Source organism: Triturus cristatus, chromosome 7 (genome assembly GCF_964204655.1).
Source record: "Triturus cristatus chromosome 7, aTriCri1.1, whole genome shotgun sequence".
Lineage (NCBI taxonomy): Eukaryota > Metazoa > Chordata > Amphibia > Caudata > Salamandridae > Triturus > Triturus cristatus.
The window spans coordinates 1,195,511,647-1,195,535,370 of NC_140590.1; the positions used below are offsets into that span (position 1 = coordinate 1,195,511,647).

General features: G+C 45.3%; 1 protein-coding gene across 1 annotated transcript in view; it reads right to left on the minus strand.

Annotated features, from left to right (window-relative positions):
* Positions 1 to 23,724, minus strand: part of LOC146811582 (serine protease 27-like) — a 119,166-nt gene that overhangs the window by 35,633 nt on the left and 59,809 nt on the right. The window contains exons 3-4 of the mRNA XM_085618559.1: positions 11,979 to 12,141; positions 9,478 to 9,743 (exon numbers count right to left, since the gene is read on the minus strand). Of these exons, the coding sequence (XP_085474685.1) occupies positions 9,478 to 9,743; positions 11,979 to 12,141 (429 nt within the window). The remainder of the gene's footprint in view (positions 1 to 9,477; positions 9,744 to 11,978; positions 12,142 to 23,724) is intronic.

The following is a 23,724-nucleotide window of genomic DNA, read 5'->3' on the forward strand; positions in this document are numbered from 1 at the left end:
TCATGCAGCATGAGCCAGGCCTGTCTGTGAAGTGGGATCCTACAAGCAGCCTTAATTCCCCCACTGTAGTTTGTAGCCTTAGATGTGGTGACCCACGTATTGCAAGCCAGAGAATCTTAGGTCCAGTAATTCATCTCCTGTGCGGCATGCCTGGTGAAGATGTGCTGCTGGAACAGGGCTTAGTGCCAATATCGGCAACTGTTGTCACATAACACACAAGTACATAAATAAACCACACAACACTTTTGTAAGTGGAGAAATATTGCTGCAGGTTTATGAGCATAACCAATATGCAAACATGGTGGGTTATCTTACGGGCGATCCGATCTCAGGGCAGGCCAACCCCTCTGCCGCCTGCCCGTCTGATAAGCCTAAATTACACTGTGGCAGTCGCCAATTGGTGCATACCAAATCTTGGGAGGGGCCACCCCTCCCATCCGTGGACCACCAGTCCACTTGCTTACTCATGCCCCCCCCGAACGAGGTGGGCGGAGATTATTATGGCAGCCACCGGTTGCTCAGTGCAGCCCCTAACCTTACGATTGTCACTGACGGTATAACAGGGTATGATGACACTCAGCTAACTCTACTGCTGAGTGCACGTTGCACCATCACAGGTATGCCTTTGCCTATTCCGTGTCTGGCTGCAAAGTTAGATGACATTGCCAGCCCCACTCCTTGGCAAAAGTGCGGGGCTGGTAAAGTACTTTAAGGCACCCTGGCAGTACAAATTGACTTAACGCCCAATCGTCAACCCCAAACTGGTATACTGTTTTACCCCCACCCTTGGTACCCTGTCCGGTTACCGCCCCGGCGGATGCACCGCAAGACCAACTGAAGGAAGAGTAAAACAGCTCCGACCTGAAACTGTTCGCGGCGACCCATACATGGAGATGGCCAATGATACGCGAAACTGGGATCAGCCTACGCCGAAACAGCAAGGGGGGATCGCTCTGGCCTACTAGCTCGCATACCCCTCTGCCCCCAACTATTGCCTCCGGAAAATAAGGGCATGCCACCAGCCTCGCCACTTTTTCAAGTTCCTTTAACTTTCCTCCCGGACTGAATGTAAATATGTTCCCTCCGTGGAAAACTTGGCGCAGGGTAAACAAGGCCACCCAACTGAGTGGCACTTGAATAGACGACTTCTGAAGGGTGAGTTGCTGAGTATACCTACCAGGTTCTGAGCCTGCTACCCGGACCCCCTGCAGGGTCAGTATGCTCGACTAATCAGTGTATATAGCCTTCACTCGTGGGATGTGGCCTAGGTCGTACATAACTGTGGAAGCACGCAAACCAATAGAAGGGTGATAGGCAGATTTCCCTATTTGCACCATCAGCGTTAGAAAGCCCACCGCAGAAAGCAGGTCCCTTGCAATCAAGATGGTACCCTGGTCCCCCCGTGCTGTGTGCCTTGTGCCCATAACTGACTGTTAGAGTTGGGCCCCAAGTAATAATGACATCAAGAATAGACTGTGTGTTCCACCGCTTCAGCAAGATATGCACCTTCACACAGCCATGTAGGGGTATGAGAAACCATACCCGACTTGCTAGCGAGGTTGAGTACACAAGTTCACAGCGACCCCAGCCCAAAAACTTTAAATGTTGCGCTAAATCAGAATTAGCCAGCACTACACCACAGATGAGACACGCGCCAACCGGATCTGCAACACCAACACAAAGACGTCTCACCTGTCACTTTCGTTCTCCTCCCTAGATATGTGAAACACGACCAAGGTGAGGCATCCTGGAGCCCCCCGCTGTCAAAAGCGACCAAGAACAACACTTGTGCCTGGCCACCGTATGGCACGCAAACAAGCAGCTCGCAAACCTGAGAGCAGCACCAGCCGGGGGACACACAGTACACAGTGATAATTTGTAAAACTACAAGAGCCAGAGCTCTAGTCAAGCGGGCAAGGCAGCGTGCACCATCCAATGCCCCCCGCGAGCGCCGCCAATGACAGCAACAACATAACTACTAACCATAGCACTCCTACCAGCGTGACAATTCATACCTTACCAGACACCAAAGCCTAAAATTGGCCTGGGTGGCATGCGCTAATGGTGGACCAGGTATATTAAACCAATCAACAGCTGTTGTCGCGCTCACGTCCCAAACCTGGCAGACAGGGCCACAACGCGGCAGGCCGTCACAGTGCCCATTTTTTAAGCACTGTTGACGAGCACCCAAACCAGGCACTGGATGCACACCCCCTCTGTTCCCGTCAACAAGCGCCACGCAATCCTGACTCTTAATATTGTGTATGGACCCAAAACAGGGCCGGGTATATCCTCACTGGAAACAGAGCACACTGTGTAACAAAGCCCCTCCGACACAAGTTCAGGGGTACCGGCCTAGATGCAGAAAGGAAACGTGCTAAGAGACAGACTCCGCAAGGCCGTATGACATTCCAAGCCAGAGATGCCCACTAGGCGTCTGGCTATCCATATCCATTCACCCCAATAAGCAACCTGCGACGACAACGGCTTGTGTCCTAAGAAACTCTGTGTGTCTCGCGTCCTCGCAAGACATCCACTGTATCTGCAAACCAGGGTTCTCACATTTTTAAAATGACAAAACCTCCCCCTGGTCAGAAGGCTCTTATGACGGCAAGAGTGACTAGCAGATTCCCCACAACAGGCATATTCGCCCAAAAGGACATCGAGGCGCCAAAGCCAAATGGCTCGTTGCAAATTACAATCCGGCTCCCGACCAGCTTCCGGAGAGTAGGCCACGAACAATACTAATTCAAACCTCTACAGAACGCAAAGTGGAGCGGAAGGTCCAAGGAACAGTGGCATCTTGTTTCCTGGTTGGGGACCATGCAGGACAGGAGAGCGTCTACCCGAGTTACCCTGCAACTGCTGCCGACATTGCGTCGCAGTATCTGGTTCCGCACAATGCAGGCCCGGCTTTTTCTGCGGTTTGCGCCCGCCCGGACCACACAGCGTCCGCGTGCACCACAAACCCGCTATGGGCCCGTCGCTACCGCTCCACACATAATAAACTCCTCTCCGTAACATGAGCTGCTCTAGAATTCCCCTGGGGCAGGGGTAACCAAAACTGATAAGTTTGTGCACTCGCTTGTGTGCCCCAAAACCCTGTCGTGACTAGATCACCATTGTAACCCCTCAGATGCAGCACACCCATGTGCAGAGGTACCACATGAGCGCTTTAACAGCCCCTAGTAAATCTCCGGCATGGTGCCTGCCTGGCTCAATTTCCAATACAAACCAATTAAGTTTCATTGGACTGTAGAGCAAGGTAAAGGTTTGTAAACTGCCGAAAGAAGCTACTGAGGCCAGCTAAGGAAAAGGGGTGGACTTCATGCCCCAACTACTCATCCCATTTCCGCCAATGAGAAAGCCATATAAAAAAATAAATAAAAATTCTGCTGTTAGCCAATCCGAAGTTCCCTAATGTGAACCAGGTTCTACAGGTGACTGGAGAGCCGGAGGTAAAATTACATTATTAACTACGTTCACTGCAGAGTTGCTGCCTGCAGTTCAGCTTCTTCCAGCCCTTTGAAGTCTGCAATAGCGGTGAGTTTACACCATGGGCCCTAGCATTTTGCCCAACTGAATACGTGTTCTCAATGTGGAAACAGCGACCGATGAGCTGTCCCACTCAGCTCATAAACGCGCCTTGCTTCCCGGATATGTGTCTGTTCGACTTCCGAAATTAGAAGTATCACCGGAAATACTACTTCGTATATATTCCTGCTTCCCATTTATTTTAATGCTTACCGGACCAGACCTAACGCTTCCCCTGCTCTGCACGCCAATTGGGGTCTGGCAGAGTAACGTCTTTCCCCCCTGAGAAGGCCCGGGGCTCGAAACTTCCGTAACTCGCACAGTCTCCCCCACCCGGTAAGTCGGAGACACACAAACGCAACGACCACCCAGCGTGCCGCAGACACCGCTGGGACGCCGGTTACCGCTCACGCTGCCCGAGTGGCCCGAGCGGCCGCCCGAGTTAGAGGCCCATCATCGACTGCCCACACTGACCGAGCACCTGCTTGAACCCTTTCCTTTAAACAGCGGAGAACTAGCGTTGCATATGAAACGATTGCTGTGATTGGTGTGCCGCAGGCACCTCACACCCCTGGTGCTCCAGCAGCACGGCGCCTGCCATCCTAGTGACAGCCACGCCCGAAAGTAAAATTGTAACTCCTCGTGTACCTAATGTTAAGCATACAGCACTCACTATAATCACGTATCATTTGTATTCCTAGGAAAATGCCTGTAACAACCACCAATTACCTGCCGAACACAGCGAAATACGGCGCCTGCCATCCTAGCGACAGCCACGCCCGAAAGTAAAATGTAACTCCTCGTGTACCTAGTGTTAAGCATACAGCACTCACTTTAATCATGTATCATTTGTATTCCTAGGAAAATGTCTGTAACAGCCACCAATTACCTGCCGAACACAGCGAAATACTATCAGGCTGCTAACTACCAGCTCACCGAAAGGGGTTCCTATCCCCTCTGGTATCCCTTGTCCAACACCCACCGAGGCCCAGCTCCACTGCACCATCTCCGCCGAGGCCCTGGAGGCGCAGCTGTGGGAAGGGGGTGCGCGCTGGGTGCCAGGGAGAGGAGAGGGACCCAAACCTCGTACTACGACGGACCGCGCCGACCACGCGACGGAGACGCACCCCCTGCTCCGACCCCCGCTCCAAACCCTAGCCTTACTTCACCCGCCCGCACCGGTCCCCGTGGACCGCCAGCGGAAGGCGGGGCCAAGACTGCAAACTAGGCTACGGTCTCTCCCAACATCTCCACGACGGGCAATGTCTCCAGAACTGTCTGTGCCCGTAACCCCAGGTGGAGCCGAAAATACCAGAGAGCCGATCGGACCCTGCCCCCACGCGCTACTCTCCCCGGAACCCACGCAGCACACGCGCGGCCTCGCGGTCATTCCACCACAACATGCGGATGGCGGAAACCGCACCGCAGCCAGATCCAACCAGGCCCATCCAAGCCCCGAAGCGCCTGGCCCCGCAAGCGGCTGCCACACAAAAGATGCTTCCCGTGCAACGCGCCAGGAGCAGGAGACCAGAAACACGCATAGTGTTTCAAACTCTAAGCAAATGCGAGCAAAGCTCCCCCTCTACCCGGCCAGCTGCCCCTGGACAGGGCAGGAAGCAACACATCAACTGAACTTCAAACAGCTCACCCAAGCCAGGGGAAGGTCCCACCCGGGTGTGGCCTGCGTGGTGGGACCCAGACAAAAGGGGTGTCTCCTCCCCTCAACCGAATAAATCCAACTGGAGATGCCGAGGGTTGAACTCGGGGCCCGGGGCCGGCCTTAGTGTTGGTGGCGCCCTGTGCAACAATGTTTGTTGGCGCCCCCCCAATGCCACCTCCATCACGGATTCTCTCACTAGCCCCCTTTAACAGTGACCAAGTCTCCATAACCACACTCTCAGATGCATTGAATTAGTTATATAGCGCCACTCCTACCAGTGTAGGGTGTCCGAGCACTTTGCATCTCACACAAATTACGCAGAGACAATCAATCATACGCGTGTGAATCAGTGTATAGGAAATGTTACCTAAGCCAAAGGACTCAAAGTGTAGGAGTCTCATGTCATCCCTACTGGTAGGCAGTATAGTTTAAGGTTGCTTGGTGTGGAGAAGCACAAGCTCAGAATCGATTTCTAGCCAAATTAACCCTTTTTGCAACATTAATCAATGTTCTAATAATGTATGCTTTGCGGTGTGTATGCAGTTCTAGGATGAACGTTTATAGCTCACTGTTGAATATTAGGACTTTAAGTTATAAATTGCAAGTAACAAAAGGATGCCTCTTTTGAAAACAGTAACCTGCTGACCTATTTACATCATACGCACTCTGTAATCTACTTGGCACACATTCTTTGCAGCAGGCACATTGACCCTCTGCACTAACTTCCCTGAAGTCAAAACCTCAACTATACAAAATGCTGATCTCTCTCCAGGAAGTTAATTAATCACACGAGTTATCTTGACATTTATGTGAGGCCTGGTAATTGCCGCGGAAAGAAACGCAGCATCAGGTGCTTCAAAAGCATAATAAACTTCCAAACACGGTGCCCCCAAGAAGCCAGCACCCCGGTCGCACCACCCTAAATCCGGCCCTGCCGGGGCCTCCTCCACGCAATCCATGAGCTCTACCACTGAGCTACACCCCCTGGCATAATGACGACCGTGCTCCCCACCACGAATGCCTTAACCCCTTCAGTGCCCATGACGAGCTGGACTCGTCATGGGCTGCGGTGGCACTGTGCCCATGACGAGTCCAGCTCGTCATGAACTCCGCCCGCTAATACAAAGCGCGGCACTGGGCGGGGAAAGGGGCGGGCATGCAAGGGGTTAATGAAAAGCACCGCACCGGGCCCTCCCGGCCACGCAACAACACCAAGCTCATCACCCCGCCACTCCACAAAGACTCTCGCTCTCAACAACCACCAACACTTACCGGGATAACCGGGATCACGAAAAAAGACCCGCCGCAAGACCCAGAGGAGCGAACGGCATCAAGGCGAGACGAGAGGGACAAGAGGGCGAGGAAGGGGCGGGGACAGCATAAATACCCTTGCCCCCTCCCCCCTCCGCCGGAAGTAGCCTTTTGCCGGACGACTTCCCTGGCCGAGACCCAGGGACTAGACCGGCTACCCCCAGTGCCTTCCTGTGGCACTAAGGCGGCCGCCCTTTTAGGGGGGCTGCTGCGCAACCCCCCCCCCCTCCCCGGGCAGCCTTGCAGTGTCAGGTGTCTTGCTCCTGGCCTAGTGTCAGACTGTCCTGCCACTGAGTCCTCCATCCACCACGAGGGAGCCCTGTCAAGGTCCTCCCAAAGGGGAGATGATCCCTTAACCCTCTTGCTCCGGTGTAGGAGACAGAACTGAGGCTTTGCAGGGCTTCCACCTTTTGAGCCGCATGCCTGAGGGCTCTTTGCTCATGCTATGCTGACCCGAACCGAACTCTACGGAGGCTTCTGGGGTATAAGTAGTCTGTCAGTAGCCTCTCCTGTGCAGCAGGGCACCGAGCCATCTCACTGCAGTCACTGCCACTCACTCCAGACTCGACCCAGGTACATCCGATTACTTCATCTTTCTTTCCTGCCCAGAGATGTGCTGCTTACATTCAGTAGCGGAAGGCACAGGTAAGAGCGGTGGGGGCGGGGCGGGTAACTCGACATACTCAGGGAGAAGTAAAATTAAATTTAAAAATAAATAAAACCACTTAGCTTGGGCTCACCGCATCACCGAGTGCAAGGTAAGTGGGGTTTTTAAATGTAATTTTACTTCTCCCGTCGTATGTCGACTTACCCTACCCCCACCCTGCCCCACGGCCCCACTGCTCTTACCTGCGCCGGACGCCACTGCTTACATTTCCTTCTTTGGTTCTCAGCAGTGCTTGATACAAAGCGTAAACAACCATAGAATCTGGTACAGTCACTTTGGCTCGCTTCCGCACTCTCTAATGAGTACTTTATTTCCCTATTCATCCTTTATTCCTCTTCTTCTTTCTCTCCTTGCTCTTTCATCTGTGTCCTTTTATTCTCTACCTTTCTCTGATTTTCTAATCTGTGTCTTCCTTTTGTATTTCTTCAGGTTTATCGTTTTCCTTTTCTTTCTAGCCCCCCTCACTCTTTCTTCTCTCTGATTTTACATTGTTTTTCTATTTTTCTCACCATAGCCTTTTCTTTTCTTCCACTGTATTTTCTTCCAGTAATATTTGTATCAAGGGAAACCACTAGTGTTTGCCCTGTTTCCGGCTACAACTGGAATGATTCTTAGGACTGAATCGTCTGCAGGACAGATGTGTATCTCAGAGGGCTCCCCATCCTTGCTGTAGGAAATAACTGCAATGCTTATTGTCCTGATGTTGAAACTAAACAGTGATTTGATTAAGCATTTGCTGAAGACATGAATTATTTCTGCTTGAATCGAGTTCTCCTCCTTATGTTGACTAATGTCTGGACTCCATTTTGTATAGTCATGCTTCCACGTGCTCTGCACGAGAAAAGTCCTACCTCCTTGATAGTTGCCCTTGCAATCTGCCCAGCAACAGTCTATAAATAGCCCCTTTGTTCGTCTGGCACATGCCCAGACTTGACCACATCTGTTATCAGTTAGTCCTTGCTTGACCATGTTTTCGCGGGCTCAGGAAATTGTTAACTCCACCCATGTATTGATTCTGTATTGAAAATGTCCATAAAAGGTAACGAATCTTGTTCTATGTTGTACCCGCCTACTTATGAGCCCCTCTGTTGTGTATAAAAGGGGACCATGCTCGATAATTCTTTGTGCTACTCTATGCAATACTGAAGAGTGTTGTGTAGGCTGTAGGACCACCCTTAAGGGTTAATAAACTTTGTCTTTGTATTTGCAGTTTCCGTGCCAACTTCCTTCTAGTTTTCATACACAGGAGGGCGAACCCTTGTACTTGCGGGCCTAGCTGGGGCTTGAATTCATCACTGAGAGCTCTTGGATCCCAAGGTCAAACTTTGGGGCAAATTTACTAAAGCTTTTGTAAGTGTGGGAAGCAGTACTACAGGAGCACTCTTTTAGTACTCTCAGTGGCGGCTTGCATGTACCGAGGGTGTTAGGGCGTGGGGATTTTGTTTTTGAAATACTTATCTTCCTGGCTTGTAGTGCAACGTCCTCCTCCCTTGGGTGTCATCTGGAAGCTCCGGACCCAGGAAACTGCACTACCCAATCCTGGCGCTGCTCTCACAGCATGAGAGAAGTGCCAGGATTGGAGTGAGCGGTCTCACTCAGCGATCTTAAGGTCACTGGGGGCCTGAACTTTCTGTAACCCAGCTATCTAAGACAGGCAGTTAAGAAAAGTTTAAAATGCTCATGTATGGCTGGACGTCCCAAGACAGCCGGCCAAAGAGGAATGCGCCTTTTAACCCCTTCAGCGCGGCGTGGATTACCGCGCTGTGCTGAAGGGTTCGTGTGCGGGCGGGGCCATGATGGAGCGGTTCCGTCATCCGCACAGCGCAACCGATGCGCATGACGGAACCGCTCCGTCATGCGCATCGAAGGGGTTAAAGTGCACAGCTCCCTGCTGCTGCCAATCGGCACCCTGGCCCTGCCTCGTCCTGACACTTAGTTCGGGATGGGTAATTAAAAATTAAATGGTAATAAATAAACTTTATTACGATTTTATTTTTCAGCTCTGGGGCTTGTGGGGTGACGCGCCTCTGCTCAAATGTAGGAGCCGCCCCTTCGTACTCTTACACACTTTAGTAAATTAACCAGAAACGTCGAGCTCCTCATTAGTAAACGTGCAGAAAGGACCCAGTGCTTTCAATATGCACTAATTGTACATGAATATTCCCTGAGCATTCCTATTTTTCCAAATCCATGTAACAGGATGTAAAAGAGTACTGCAGAGGTACCGCAAGACATACTCCAAAATGCTTCTGTGATCAGTCCCCTGCATGTGCAACATAAAATAAACAGTAAACCAGACAAATACCTGTAGGTCGGGTGGAGCCCCAGCCGGTGGCCCAACATTTCAAGCCCATGGGAAAGGTTGTGTTCATGGATGGCAAGCAGACTGGCAGTATGTAATCGGTGTACCGGACCACATCCCGGAGCTCGATCAGGGCAATATCCCCACTGGAGCCCTGCCATCTGTGAGAAGGGTGGACATAAATGGCCTTTGCAGGGATGCTAACGGCAACGGGCAGGTAGAGCTGGAAGGCCCCGAGAACAACTTCATATTCCCACAGTTTAAATCCCCTGAAATGAAAAAATTAGGTTGAAGTGCCACAGTATATCAGGAGCTTCGGGCCCCCCTGCTCTGAGCAATACCAAAGCTTTGGCATGAAAGGCTTGGGTCTGACTTGGAGCCAGGAGCACCGGAGGAGAATCTTGCTGGTGCTTGGAGGTTCTGCCACCATATTATCTACATAGCAGAGAAAATACAGCCAGTGATTTTCATCTCTATTTAGGTTTTCCTCGATAAATAACGTCAAGTACCACCCGAACCTACCAACTGCATGGTATCTAGTGGGAATTAGGATTCTGTGTGCGGCGTGCTTGGCTGAATGGTTTCTTAATTCAGAGTTTCCAATTGAATTGTTGATGATGTGAACCACAGGTACATAACAATGAAATTGACATTCAAAACAGCACAGATCAAAATGGAAATTGACTGATAAATGGACACAGATGCTGTGGATGAGCAGCCTATCTGTGCATCCAGTCCTTAGGTGAAACACAAACAGTCAGGCATGATGTATAGAGGCAACCAGTTTTATAAATGAGGAAAGCCTGCATGACATTTTTAATCAAAAAAATATCAGCCTACAAGGAATATTTATCTAGCTTTGCAATATGAAAATTAAGCTGGTGGACTTCTACTACCCAAATCCCGCCTCACAAAACCAACATCAAATAAAGGATCTAGAAAAATCCTGGAAGTTTTTCCCCGTGGAGTTACTGAAGGACATTTAGCTGACTTATTACTAATTTCCCTGAAGTAAATCTTGGGTAAGCCATCTGGTTGGTTGTCTGCAAGCCCAACAAGTGATAGCTTCTGATCTTTGGTCAATTAGGGTATGACTGGTCTCACACACTGAGACCTACAAGGATCAAAGGGCTTGATTACACCTTAAGGTGTTATTTAACACACCTGAAAAATAATAATATCACAGGGTACGTTATTTATCGGGTGCCATAAATATCAACTATTACTAGTTTATGGGGAATAATTTGGATTTTGGTGTTTAAGGCTTCAAGATTTACATGCAACAGTAAATATTGTATGCTTTTGCCTTTTAAATTTTGGCAGGTTTGAGCTGCCGAAATATAACAAAGGTTGAGTTATTTTACGCATCCAATAATTACTGGATGCTTTAAATACCCTCAGTAATCCCATTAATGGGTCGCAATTTACCGATCCACTTGTAACCAGGCCCTAAAACTATACTGTCCCGTATGAGCTCGGAAAAGGCAAACAGCTTCAAATATGGCACAAGTTGTGTGTCACAAATCGCCTGCCTTACCTATCTCCTGTGGTTAAATGGCTGTCTAAATTAACTAAAAAACTTCTGAAGTGATTACCAGGCACTGACGATGCCCGAGTCCCCAGGTCATCTACACAAGCTGCTCCCCACCGACTAGCCATATATTTATAAAACATAACAATATTACGTAACAATTGTCAAGCCTGCTTTTTTAAGAAGAAACCACCTTTTCTCACTCCACAGGGCATATATAACACCTTAAAAGCTGTCAAAGATGGGGAAAGGAAGACGTGCGCAAAATGTGGCCTTGAAAAAGCGACAGATGTTCATATGTTCTACCAATGTCCAGAAATCAGGAGGTATTTGGACGAAGTGGAAATAACAATATCAGGTATTTTAGGTCTGCAAATCAAGGTAAGCCTATCACTGATTAGTTTTGGTGTAATGGAAGGTCTTACGGGCATCCCTAGAGATCTGTTGTTCTATGCAATTTTACTGGCCGAAAGAGACATTTTTCGTAAATGGGTGGGCGCTATCCCACCTCAGCATTCGGAGTGGTTGGAGTCTCTCTTCTATATGTCCAGGATGGACTTGTTAGGGGAAGACTCTAAGAGGAAAAGATTTTGGAAACCTCTGCAAGTTTGGGGTGCTTGTGCATGTAGGGTGTCATGAGGTGTAAGGGGTAATGAGGATATATGAAATAGGAAATATAGATCTGTCCAATAATTACACCTGTAAAACTCTCTAGTCTGGCTGCAGGGCCCTTCATTTGTAGTTAAGACAGCTGCTGGTGTGAAACGAACACCCTGAGAGAGAGATATCAGCAGGGAAGGAAATGTTTATTGTCGGATGCCCTTAGGAGGTTGGTTTCGCTTTCGTAAAAGGGCTGAAGTAATGAACATTAGACCTTGAGGTGAATGAGGACAAAAAAAAACAAAAAACTATTTTACGTCACGAAACTGGGAACTGCCAAGCTAGGATGATGGAATGTTAGGAAACTGCTTACCTTACAAAACAGTGAGCTGCTGTCACCACCCAGGTTTCAGCAATCAAAGACCCACCACAGATGTGCACCCCCTTCTTGCGTACGCTGGCCTGCCAGGGCCACTCCCCATTGGTGGCGTCCTGTCCACCCACAATTCTGTCCGAGCTCAACGGTCTTCCGCATCCTGTGGATCAAAGGTACATCCTGTCTGTTTAAACTGATCAGATAATTTCTTTACGATTGATAATGTGTGCCTTCTATGCATGTCTAACCTATGTGTTAGCTTGTACTGTTTAGCCTAGTCCCGTTGTGTGCTGTGCCTATTGTCAGGTGTGCAGACTCTGTAGGGCAGTGTTTGTGTGAGTGCACGCAATATGGCTGCCAGACTGCAGGTCGGAATGCAGAACACGGCTAGCCATGCGCGTGACCAACATGGAGGGCCAGATGGGGCTGTTGTCCTAGAGTGGATCGAGCAGTGTCTCTCGGACTCCTGCTGCAGAGAGAATTGATGGTAAATATATTTGGCTTCTGATGCATCGAAGGCTGCCCTTTCTTATTCAAATCCTCACCTTTCCCTCTTCCTCTCCATATCGCATCGATCAGGGAAGCGCTTTGGTCTGGCGCTTCTAAGATAGTTACATTTAAGGTTTATGCTGAATGGCACTGAATATCATTCAGATCGAATGCACTTTAATGGTGGTTGTACATGGTCAGAATAAAGCAGACATCTGATCCAGTCCTCGCCTAAGAAACAAGCATTGGCAAAGCCAATTGGTCCAGCCTTTGCGACCTATTGGCTTAGCCAATGGTTTTTAGCGATGCTGTCAAGCATCCCCGATGCTGTGCAGCTTGGCTAAAGAAAGCAAAACTAAAACAAGCATTTGCAATGCAAAAGGTATCGCATTTGCGAGCGTTTGAGCTATTGGCATTGTAAATGAATCAATCAGGGTTTTGAATGCGTGCTACTCACTTGTGAGGATCTCAAGGCGCTGGGGGAGGTGCAGATTCGGATCAGCCGAAAAGCCAGGTATTGAGGCTCTTCCTGAAGGTGTGCAATCACAATGCCATTTAATTATGTGTCTTAAAAACCTGCAAACAGTGCATAAACACTCACTTTGTACTTCTAGTCGTTGCTTACGAGAAGCAAGACTGGCAGTAACAGCGCCTCTTTTACTGCCAGCCTTGCTTCTGATAAGCAAGGACTATAAGTACAAAGTGCATGTTCCTCACCGCTTGTAGGTTTTCAATGCTTTAGCACAAAAGGAACTGTTATATTTTTTTAATGGTCCTGAAGAATTGCATGATTCTACTCTATATGTTGTTTTCCATTTTCCTCTCACAAATGTTGGCGTCAATGATTACAGATGTTTTGAATGCTACATTCAGGGTTGTGCTTGGACACAGTGTCTTGCGGTTGCATTGATTGCCATACACCAAAGGAGATTCCAACCAGTGGGTGGATCTAAATGATGCAAATTTGGAATTATCTGACTAGGTTTACTCGACAAACCTGAAGTGCAGATTCCAACCGGAGGGTGGAACTTGATATTGAACACTCATCTCCCAGTCAAAGAATCTAATCAGATGGTGGATTCTCTACCGGTATTAATGCGAAATCGATGCAGTGTGCCATCTCCTTACCTCTCCTAAGGAATCACTGTGTGGATAACAAGATGATATCCACTATTGGGTGTCCACTTCCATTTGATTGTCCTGAAGAAGACCCGCCGTGACGCTGGTTCGAATAGCGCATACCTTTGGGTCGAAACGTCGACGCCTTGTATCTAGTTCATGTCCTATAGCATCCTCACGCCAAAAGCCAGAAATAGGAACGGCACTAGGCCACTTGGGAAAGCTTGAGAAATAAATTGTGAAAGGACAGAGGCTTTCTGATTGATACAATACATGTTTGTAGTTCTTCCTTGTTGTATACATTGCACTCACGACATCATCTTGTCACTATTTTTCACTTATTCATGAAAGTCACTTGTTAGTTTCTGTGTTGATGAAAATTCTCTTGTGACAGCGGGTAGCATACTACTCTGGAAACCCACGGTTGGTGATGTTTTTCAGTGATTTTTAGTTTTTCTTGATTACTGGGGGTAGTCTTCTGCCCCCAGAGAACAAAGAGGGTTGAGTGGCTAGCTGAGAGTAGATATTGTTAGATTGCAGTGAGTGGTCACACAAGTGAGTCGCGATTTGAGGAGAGGTGTGGTGAGTGTGCAGAAATATAATGAAGAGTTAGGTAGACAGGCATGTGATACAGTAGGCTATACTCGGACTGTAAGGCAGGAAGGGGATGGAGGGTAAGGACAGGGTGAAGGGAAGAGAAACAGTTGTTATTATTTGAAGTCAGATTTCATGCAGGGGTCTAGGGATGTGGTGGGATTGGGGGCTTTTAAGATAGCATGGAATCAGAGGATGTAGAAAGAATGGTTGATGGTTATCACCTGTAGGCAGAGTCTATATAATGTTGCATGTCTATTGGTTATGTTTGGCTGTGGCTGGTGTTGATCTGTCTGTAAAACGGGACCCTTTTAAGTAATAATAATTGTGGTACCAGTTAGGAGCACTACAACTGTGAGCACATATTACTGTCTATACTTAACTGGGACCCGTGCCCACTTCTTCACAGGTCTATGCCAACCACTTCGTGCTCAAGGTGCTGTACGTGTTCCTGGGTCTGATTTTAACACACGCATGGGGGCAGAGAAGGCTTCTCGTAATTTAAGCTGAGGTTAGGTCCATGCCTACTATGGTGCTTCTGGCGTACTCTTCTGCATGACTCGACCTGGAGAGTGGAACTTGTGAGCAAATCGCTTCAATGCCGATTTTAAAAACAAAGGTACAGTGAACAATGGGGAAAACACAAACGCAGTTTGTATGTAAACAAATCCTGACTAAGTAAAGGAAGTCTGTTCGAATGTTTTTGTCCATGAATCAGAGGTATACAATCTCATAAATAATGTGTCTGTGAACCTTGTTTCATGCGGATTCATAATGAACAACCTTAGACTGCTGTTATGTCTCGCATTTTTTGTTTCAGCCTTTCTGATGTTAAATTAACTCTTCCCCCTCCTCGTGCATTGTCTTATGCAAGGAACGTCCTTATACTTGTTTCTTGGCTGTAACTTCCTACTGCCCAATCCAGTATCAGCCTGCTTTTCCTCCTTAGCTGTGCCTTGGCTTCTTCTGGGAACTGCCCGTGTAATGCAAGCCTGCTGCTCTCCGCCCCTTCCCCCCTCTGCCTCCAGCAGTGCTGTCCTGCTTGTGAAATTCTTTACTTTCAGTTTCACATGGAGCCTCTGGCCAAGGCTTCAAAGTGACTGAAGTAGCCTAAAAATCGGTTGTGGCCCGCATGTTTCACGGGTGGGGGAGGGGGGTAGGTGGTCAGGGGGGTCATGCAGGGAGGGGGGTTAATTTTACAACAACAAAAATAGACTTACCTCTTCACCAGCCGGGTCCCGCGTCTTCTCGGCTCCTGCTCCTGCTCTTCTGCTCTGGCAGGAACAGGAAGCAGGCAGCCAGGATCCCTATGGGCCCTCCCCTAAGCCTGAACTTTTGAGCCAATTAGTAGAGAACATCGCGGAAGAATCGAGGTGGCATTTAATAGAGAACATCGCGGAAGAATCGAGGAGAAAGAGAGCGTCAGAGAGGGGTGCGGCGCAGGCGTCATATCTAGAAGAGGTCATCTATCCTGTCCTGAATCCTGTCCTGAGCCTTGGTCGCCTCATCTGTCCCAGGGGACCCTTTCCAATTCCTTGGCCAATGGGTTGGTTTCCACACCATACTGGGTAAATATAATTCTGTGTAGTATGTCAATGTACTGCTCTCTTTTTCCTCCTACTCAGGTTCTGTCATCGTAATAATTTTGTTTAACGAGTATTCTGATTGAATTACTTTCTCTTCCTCTCCTTTTCGAGGACGGTGTTCAAACTGTATTATGGTTCTTGGCTCACATGAATTTGCTAGATAAACATTTTAAACTGTCCCGAGTCTGTGGTCATTTAATAAAGGTTTATTATATGTAATCTTTCTCCTATTTAGTTAACTAAAAGGTCCATTGACCAGAGGAAAATACATCGGATCAAGAGGTTTGGTAAGATAGAATTAGATGAAATTCGTCTTACAGGTATTAGTGCAATAAATTGACCCCAGCGGTATTTACTAGCCTATCATGAATGAGTGTGTGTTTATGGGCCCAAGTGAATGTATAGTAAAGTGAGTACCTGAGGTTGGTAACCCGCTGGATCCGTTTTTCTGGTAGCAGAGCTATGGCTTCATTTATTAGCTAGTTAGGTGAAAAAGTTGAACCTGAATTATTGATTATGCATTAACTTACTTGTTTGTACTTGTTTTATGTTGTCTGGAATTTACCGGGAATATTGACTAGCGGGTGGTGAATGGAAACCACACTGTAGTGAGGTTGCTCATTTGCTAAAGGTAGCGGTGAAGGGCTATGCAAGGCTAACAGTGCTGAATTAGGGACTATTTTGTATAAAAGTGAGAGTGATTGATAGCAAAGAGTTCGCTGGTGAAACTTTGGTCCTATATCACCTAGAAAGGGTAGTACTGAAGGAGTAGCAGGTTCATCGGTGCTTGAATGAAGAGTAAGCGGAGGAGGTTTACTCGTAGTGTGTGAAGAGTAAGCGGAATACTTTCACTCGCAGTAAATGTGAATCGACTTTCTGATTTTAGTGAAGTAAACAGAGTAGCGAATGTTTCTATGTTGTCGTTTAATTAATTTGTATGAAAGTTGAAAGAAAAATAAGTTTCGTGTTACCTTGCAAAGGAGGGGTCAGTTAAGGGTGCTGCACTGACGTCACAGAGGGTTGCGCTGGGATTGGTTAGAACAGCGGGCGTGTGACTGACGTGAAATTGTAGAGGAGGGGTCAGTAGTAAGGAGCGATACTGACGTCACAGAAAAGCCACGCTAGTATTGGCTAAGCACATAGTGTGAAATAGAATTTAATTGTTCAAAAGAATAAGAGTTGTGCTGGTATTGGTCAAACATTAGAGTAAAAGTGAAGATTTGATTTGGCTAGCAAGATAGACGCTACAATAATAATTGACAGTGGGTTTTGTATGTGGAGACACGGCCCAACATTAATAGGGAATTGGCCCGACAGAAGGTATTTAGGTTTTGCCAGAGAACAATATATAAAATGATCGATACCTAAAATGTACGGAAAAAAAAGAAAGATGACATTTATGCAGAAAATTAAAAATATTTTAAAAAGGATAAACCTGTTAAGACTAGAGAGGGAATTCTTATCCTTCCCCCGAAAACGCCCGCATCATACATGATGATGGAGAGAGGCTATCATACTTGTGTATGGTTGGAGATTTGGATGGCATATACAAAAGGGGATGGAGTGCTAGCTTTCCCAGAACATGGTACATTTAATGGGAGAATTCTGCATAACCTGAGATTAAAAATGAATGAATTAGAGCCTCGACCAAGATTAACCCAATATGAAGCTTTAGAGGAATGGGAGACTTAAGCATTTGAGCGTGACAGATCCAGAAGTAGCATAAACATTAGTGGATTTTATCCCAGGCTAAAGCGTGAAACTCGAGATAGTCAGATGAAACAATGGAGACAAGCAATGGTAGCTGAAGGATTATATCCTGTACTAATGGCTGAGGAACAGTCAGGAGGCAAGTGCACAGAGAAGACCAAAAATGTAACGATGACAGGTAGTGGAGAATCCGAAGATGATTTTTTGGAGGACATTTTAATAAAAACCCTCCACCTTACCAAGAGGAACTGAGCAGAACTACTACTAGTGCTCCGGTCTTGGGAACACCATTAGTTTCCCAAGTTATGCATGACACAACAAATAGAAGGGTACTGCAGGAAAAAGAAAGAGAGGCAATAAACAAGACTAGAGAGGAACTGATACAGAAAATAACCCAATTGAGTACTCACCCTGAAGCACTAACCATACCAGTGACTATAGGTCCGGTGGTTCCATTGGATGGAGATAAGACAATCGCTCACAAACCCCCAGTCATGTCCACACCTACAATTGAACTCAGAAAAGAGAACTTAATCATTGATGATCAAAGCAGCGAATGTGAGTCGGTAATATCATTAATGGATTTACCGATAAGAGGTCAGATAAATGAAACACCGAGAAGAATTACACCTAGTTGTTCGAAGGAAGTACAAATAGAAACAGCTACAGGAGTTAAGAATGCCACAATAGTATCCCAAGAAGAAATAGAAAGATGAGCACAGGGAATAGACAAGCTGAAACAGCCAATGAAAATCCTAGATATCTACAAATTGAAAGTGGAACTGGAAGAAATGATAGCTGGGAATGTGGGACTAGACAGGTTAAATACTTACAGTGAAGAAGAGTTATTGTTTATCTGCAGAAGTATCACCAGAAATACAAAAATATTCCATGAGAAATTGACAGACTTAGCTTCTGAAATGGGAGTTGAAATAGGCAAATCCAAAATATTAGAGAAACCATACAGAGCAGAATTCAGTGATAAGGACCTGGAAAATATGAATGTGTCTAGAGGAAAATCATAGGTTAAAGAATTAATAACCATCTTACAAAAATGGGGTGACTTGGACAAATGGAAAGCTAGATGGATGCGGAAAAGGGAAGAAGAACGTGGCAATCAAACCACTTCTGAATTTGTGATGAAAGAAACAGGAAAGGTAGAAAGATTATGTCATATGAGGGAGGTACCAGGAGGAGGATATGTACATGTACCATGGACCAGACAGGATATTTCATCCTTTACAAATGATTTCCCAAAGTTAAGAGAAAAGCCAGTTGAGTGGTATCGGCAAGTTGAAAGATTTGTGAAAGTTTCTAAAGTGCTGTTAAAAGATTTGGATGATTTGTTTGACATTGTGGTGCCTACTGATTTATGGACGGACTGTAAAATTACTGTTGATTGGTCTAGTGATGAATACCCGAGAGATGAGAAAACAGGAGCGCCTTCAGAAGAGGTAATGAAGAAATAACACCAGGTGATCACTTTATTGAAAGAGAAAATTCCTCCGACAGAAACAGATTGGGTAAAAATAGACAGAACAACCCAGGACAGAAACGAGTCCATACATACCTATTATGAACGCTTACTGCAAGTATTTAAGCAGTATCGCGTGTTTGAGAACATTGGAGATAAAGACATGGGACATTTTGTGTATCAATTTGTGACAGGATTAAAACCAGAAATTGGAGACATGATTAATCAGCACATGTTGTGTTGGCAAGCGAGGTCCATAGACGATATTCTCAAATACGCAATGTATTGTGGAGATGAGAATGACAATAAACAAAAGAAATTAGAGGAAAAAGTAATGTGGGCACAAGCAAAGTTAGCAGAACAGCAGGAACTCCAACTAAATAGCCAGACAGGAAATTAAAGAAAGGGGCAAGGCCAAAATGAAAATAATGGTAGTAAACAGAAGGGAAGAATGAGTAGAGAGGAGGTAAAGAAAAAATGTCCGTGTCATGGGAGCGGAAAATTGGGACGTTGGAAAAACGAGTGAAAATTATACAGAACAATAATGGCCCAAATCAAACTTTAAATCTACAGACACAGAATGAGGTGATAATCAATCAACCGCAGCCGGTTGTAAATCTACAGAGTCAGTTGCCACCTGCCCCTATGTCAAATTTTGTGAACCAGTTCAAGTACAGTGCAGACACCGGATTTCAAGGAGGAAGTGGTACGAAAAATTCTGTAACATCGCAATTTCTTTTACAAGACCCTTATTTCGATGACAGTGACCAATGAAGGTGCCTGACAGGGGAGAAAAGGGAGTGCGTACTTGGCACATCTTTACCGGTAGATCAGTCAGGTCCATATGTTGATGGTAAAGTAGAAGGAAAAGATATTACCTTCTTATTGGACACTGGTGCTACCCGTTCTACTGTGAGAACAGCAGACATTTCAAACCTACCCCTCTCGAGAGAAGCGATCCAAGTAGTGGGCATTTCCAATAAACAGATTAGAACCCCTATTACAGAACCCATGGAGGTACGCATTGGCAATTTTAGGGAAATGCACAAATTCGTAGTGTGTGACTCCAGTCCTATAAATTTATTAGGAAGAGATCTACTGTGCAAAATGAATTGCACAATATTTTGCACACCGGATGGTGTTGCAATTCAAACCCCAGATGAAGATGGAGTCTAAAAATTCATGTTAGCTAAACAAGGCACAGAGATATATGAGATGTATTCTATAATGACCAAAAATGACTTACCAGATGAGCTCAAAACGACAGTAAATCTAGATGTGTGGGATTTTACAGGAAAAGATGTAGGGTTAATGGCAAATGTAGACCTAGTAAAAGTAACCGTAAAGTAAGGTGCAGTTTACCCAAACACTCGACAATGCAAGATAAGTCCTGAAGTTAAAGCTGGTGTTGCAGCAGAAATAGATTGAATGATCGAACAAGGCATTTTAAAAGAAATAATGAGTAGTCCCTGTAATTCCCCTATAATTGGCATAAAGAAACCTAACGTAAAATATAGGACAGTTCAGGACCTGAGAAAGATTAATAAAATTGTTGTACCTTGTTGCCCTGTAGTGCCCAACCCAGCCGTGGTTCTGTACCAGATACCATGGAAGGCAGGATGGTTTACAGTAATTGATCTATGCCATGCCTTTTTCTCTATCCCATTACACCCAGACAGCAAATATATTTTCTCCTTTAAATTTGAGGATCATATTATAGTTTGAAATCGCGGTCATCAAGGTACACTGAAAGTCCTTCAATTTTCAATCAGATACTGAAAAAGTGCCTAGAAACCTTAGTGTTGCCCAGAGAGTCAGTATTAGTACAGTATATTGACGACTTACTAGTAGCATCCAAAACAAGAGATGACTGTGTTGCTGATTCAATTATTTTGCCGAACCGGAGTCAAATATCTTGGACACCAAATAGAATGTGGAGTGAGGAGAGAGAATAGAAATAATAAAACAAATGAAATTGCCGCAAACCCAGAGAGAAATCAGAATGTTCCTTGGAGTTGTGGGATACTGTAAAAATGTAAAATGTAAATCCACTATTTGTAAAGCGCACAGCTACCCGTAGGCATCCCGGCGCTGGGGGTCGTCGGGAAGATTAAGCGAGCCATTGCCCAGAGTCATATGGTGCTGGGCTGACCTGTCACCGGTGCCGGGGATTGAACCGTGATCCCCAGCGTCGGGCGTCAGTCGCCCTGGCCGCTGCGTGGATTGTAGGGTTTTCCTTACTGGCCAAACTCCTAATACAAATGACCAAGAAACGAGCAAATGATCCAATAGAATGGGATGATGAAAGTATGGAAGCATTTGTAAAATTACGAAAATGTCTATGTGAAGCCCCAGCTTTAGGAATGCCACTCAAAGACAGTGACAGTGCAGTGCAAGCAAAAAGGGTCAGAAGGGGTGACAACTGGCCGAGTGTTGTGAAAAGGCTAAAGTATCATTTCAAAACAGTTAATCAAGAACCTGACCAAGTAAACGAAATTTCCAGTCAGTCAGGGACATCTGCTGACCAGCCCAGAAGACAAAGTAAAAGATTGAGAATATTGAACAATAAATTCAAGGGTCCTGAATAGACCTACGTAATTCTTGAAGAATTTGAAAATCTAGATTTAAATGAAGAAATTTATGAAGAAATAATTGTAGAACAGATTATCGAGGAAGTGAGACCAACCTGAAAACTTCCCAAAGGAATTTTGAATTCCACAAGTAAATCAAGAGTGAAGAAGAGAAATCTTCTAAACTCAAAATGGCTGATGATAGGGCTGCTGGAAAACCAAAATGAGATTGTGCACAAAAATGTTGTAGAATATGCATATGTAGGATATTTTTAGTACTCATAATTTGGTTAGTACTGACAGTAGCCATCCCTTATGTGATGGTTACGAAAGAAATGAATAACACAGAAATGAGTGAGAGAATAGCTAACATTAAGGGAAATAGGGTAGCAATAGAAGCACCAGATGAGAATAAGACAAAAGGAGACAAAATAGATTTAGAAGCACCAGATGAGTTAGATGTACACCACATTATGACAGATAATGACACTGCTTTAAATGTATTTACAAAGTTGCTAGTGTAGTACGTGGACACTATGGAAGTTAGTGATTGTTATGTGTGTATGAAATTACCAGCATCAGTAGCAGAAGTGTGACATATCATCATATTCCATTAACATATGGTATCTCTTGTATCGTTTTAGCAGGTTTGTTTTATAGAACAGGAAAATTACAAATATTATTATTCTAATGTAGATGTGATTTTTTTCTGAGGTTCCTATGCGAAAGAGCATGAACCCAGTTCTTAGTACTAAAGACGCACAGTTTATGGGAGAATATTTTCTAACCATGAAAACTATAGATATAGCCGAAGCACAAAAGCACAATTTAACATGTAAATTACATGAAGAACAAAAGATATTTTTGAATTTAGTTGAGCAAAGGAGAAAGGACTTCCAGAGAAGGGCTTCTGAACCGAAACCACAGATACCTCACTGGGCTGAGAAAGATGAAATTTATAAAACTGGCAAGACTCATGCTGCTATGTCCTTGGACTTTCAAAAGAAAGGGACGATCTGCCTCCATAGATTAAAGACTGAATATAACAATGTATTATTGGTTCCAGTGAATGTGAACATAATTTCCTAGTTATTGGGGGATGGGGACTAAAAGGTGGAACAGATCCAGTATTTCCTGGAATTTATTATGCGTGTGGAAATAAAGCCTATTTCAGGTGGCCTGGTCATTGGTACAGGAGTTGCTATTTTGGAATAGTATTCCCAAAGGTATACCATGTGAAAAGAATCACTGGAAGCAATGAAGATGCAAAGGAACTAACACGTATAAAAAGAGCTAGTTTTTCTGAAATAGTATGTGACATTTTTAGTGCATTGATTGATACCTTCAGTGGGAGTAATTCTGAATTCATGAAAAATGTGTCAGCTATCTACAGTAGTAGATCGATTATCTACTGACACTGCTGGAGGATTCTTGATGATCAATACAGAAATGGTTGCGATCAAATCAATGGTTGTGCAAAATCGACTTGCTCTTAATATATTACTGGCAAAAGAGGGCGGAGTCTGTAAAATGTTGAAGGCGCAACATTGTTGCACCTACATACCTGATAAAAGCGTTGAAATTGGAAGATATATTAAAAACATTACGAAATTGGAAGAGGATTTGAAACCACTGGAAGTTGACAGTGCATGGAAAAAATTAACAAATAGTATTATTACAATAGGGAGCTGGTTTTCTAACATAGGTAAGAGCATAATAGGTCAAATAATACTGCCAATCTTAGGGATAACATTATTAGTCTTAGCAGTAATGACATGGTTCAAATGTTTCAAGAAAAGAAAAATGTATGAAGTAAATGAAAAGAGAAAGAAAAGAAAGTATGAAGAGATACAACTTGAAGAAATGAAAGGAAATATGTATAAAAGAATGAAGGGTTTACAATACAGAAATGAAAAGGAATGAGAAGGTTGAAGAAGAAATTGAGATGTGCTAAAGTTGGCATCTGATTTGGTGATGGACATTTTGTGATGGCATAAAATGCCATCAGAGAGGGGATTGATGGAGCAAGGACTCGTATAAAAGAGACTTGCTCGGAAGCAATCCTCTCAAATAACTTGTAATACTGTAATAATTTTGTTCGTAAATACTAATAACGCATCAGAAAATCCGTACACTGAATCTAGAGGAAGCTTGCCTATGTGTATTACTAACAAGTAACCTGTGTGTATCTAAAATGGCTG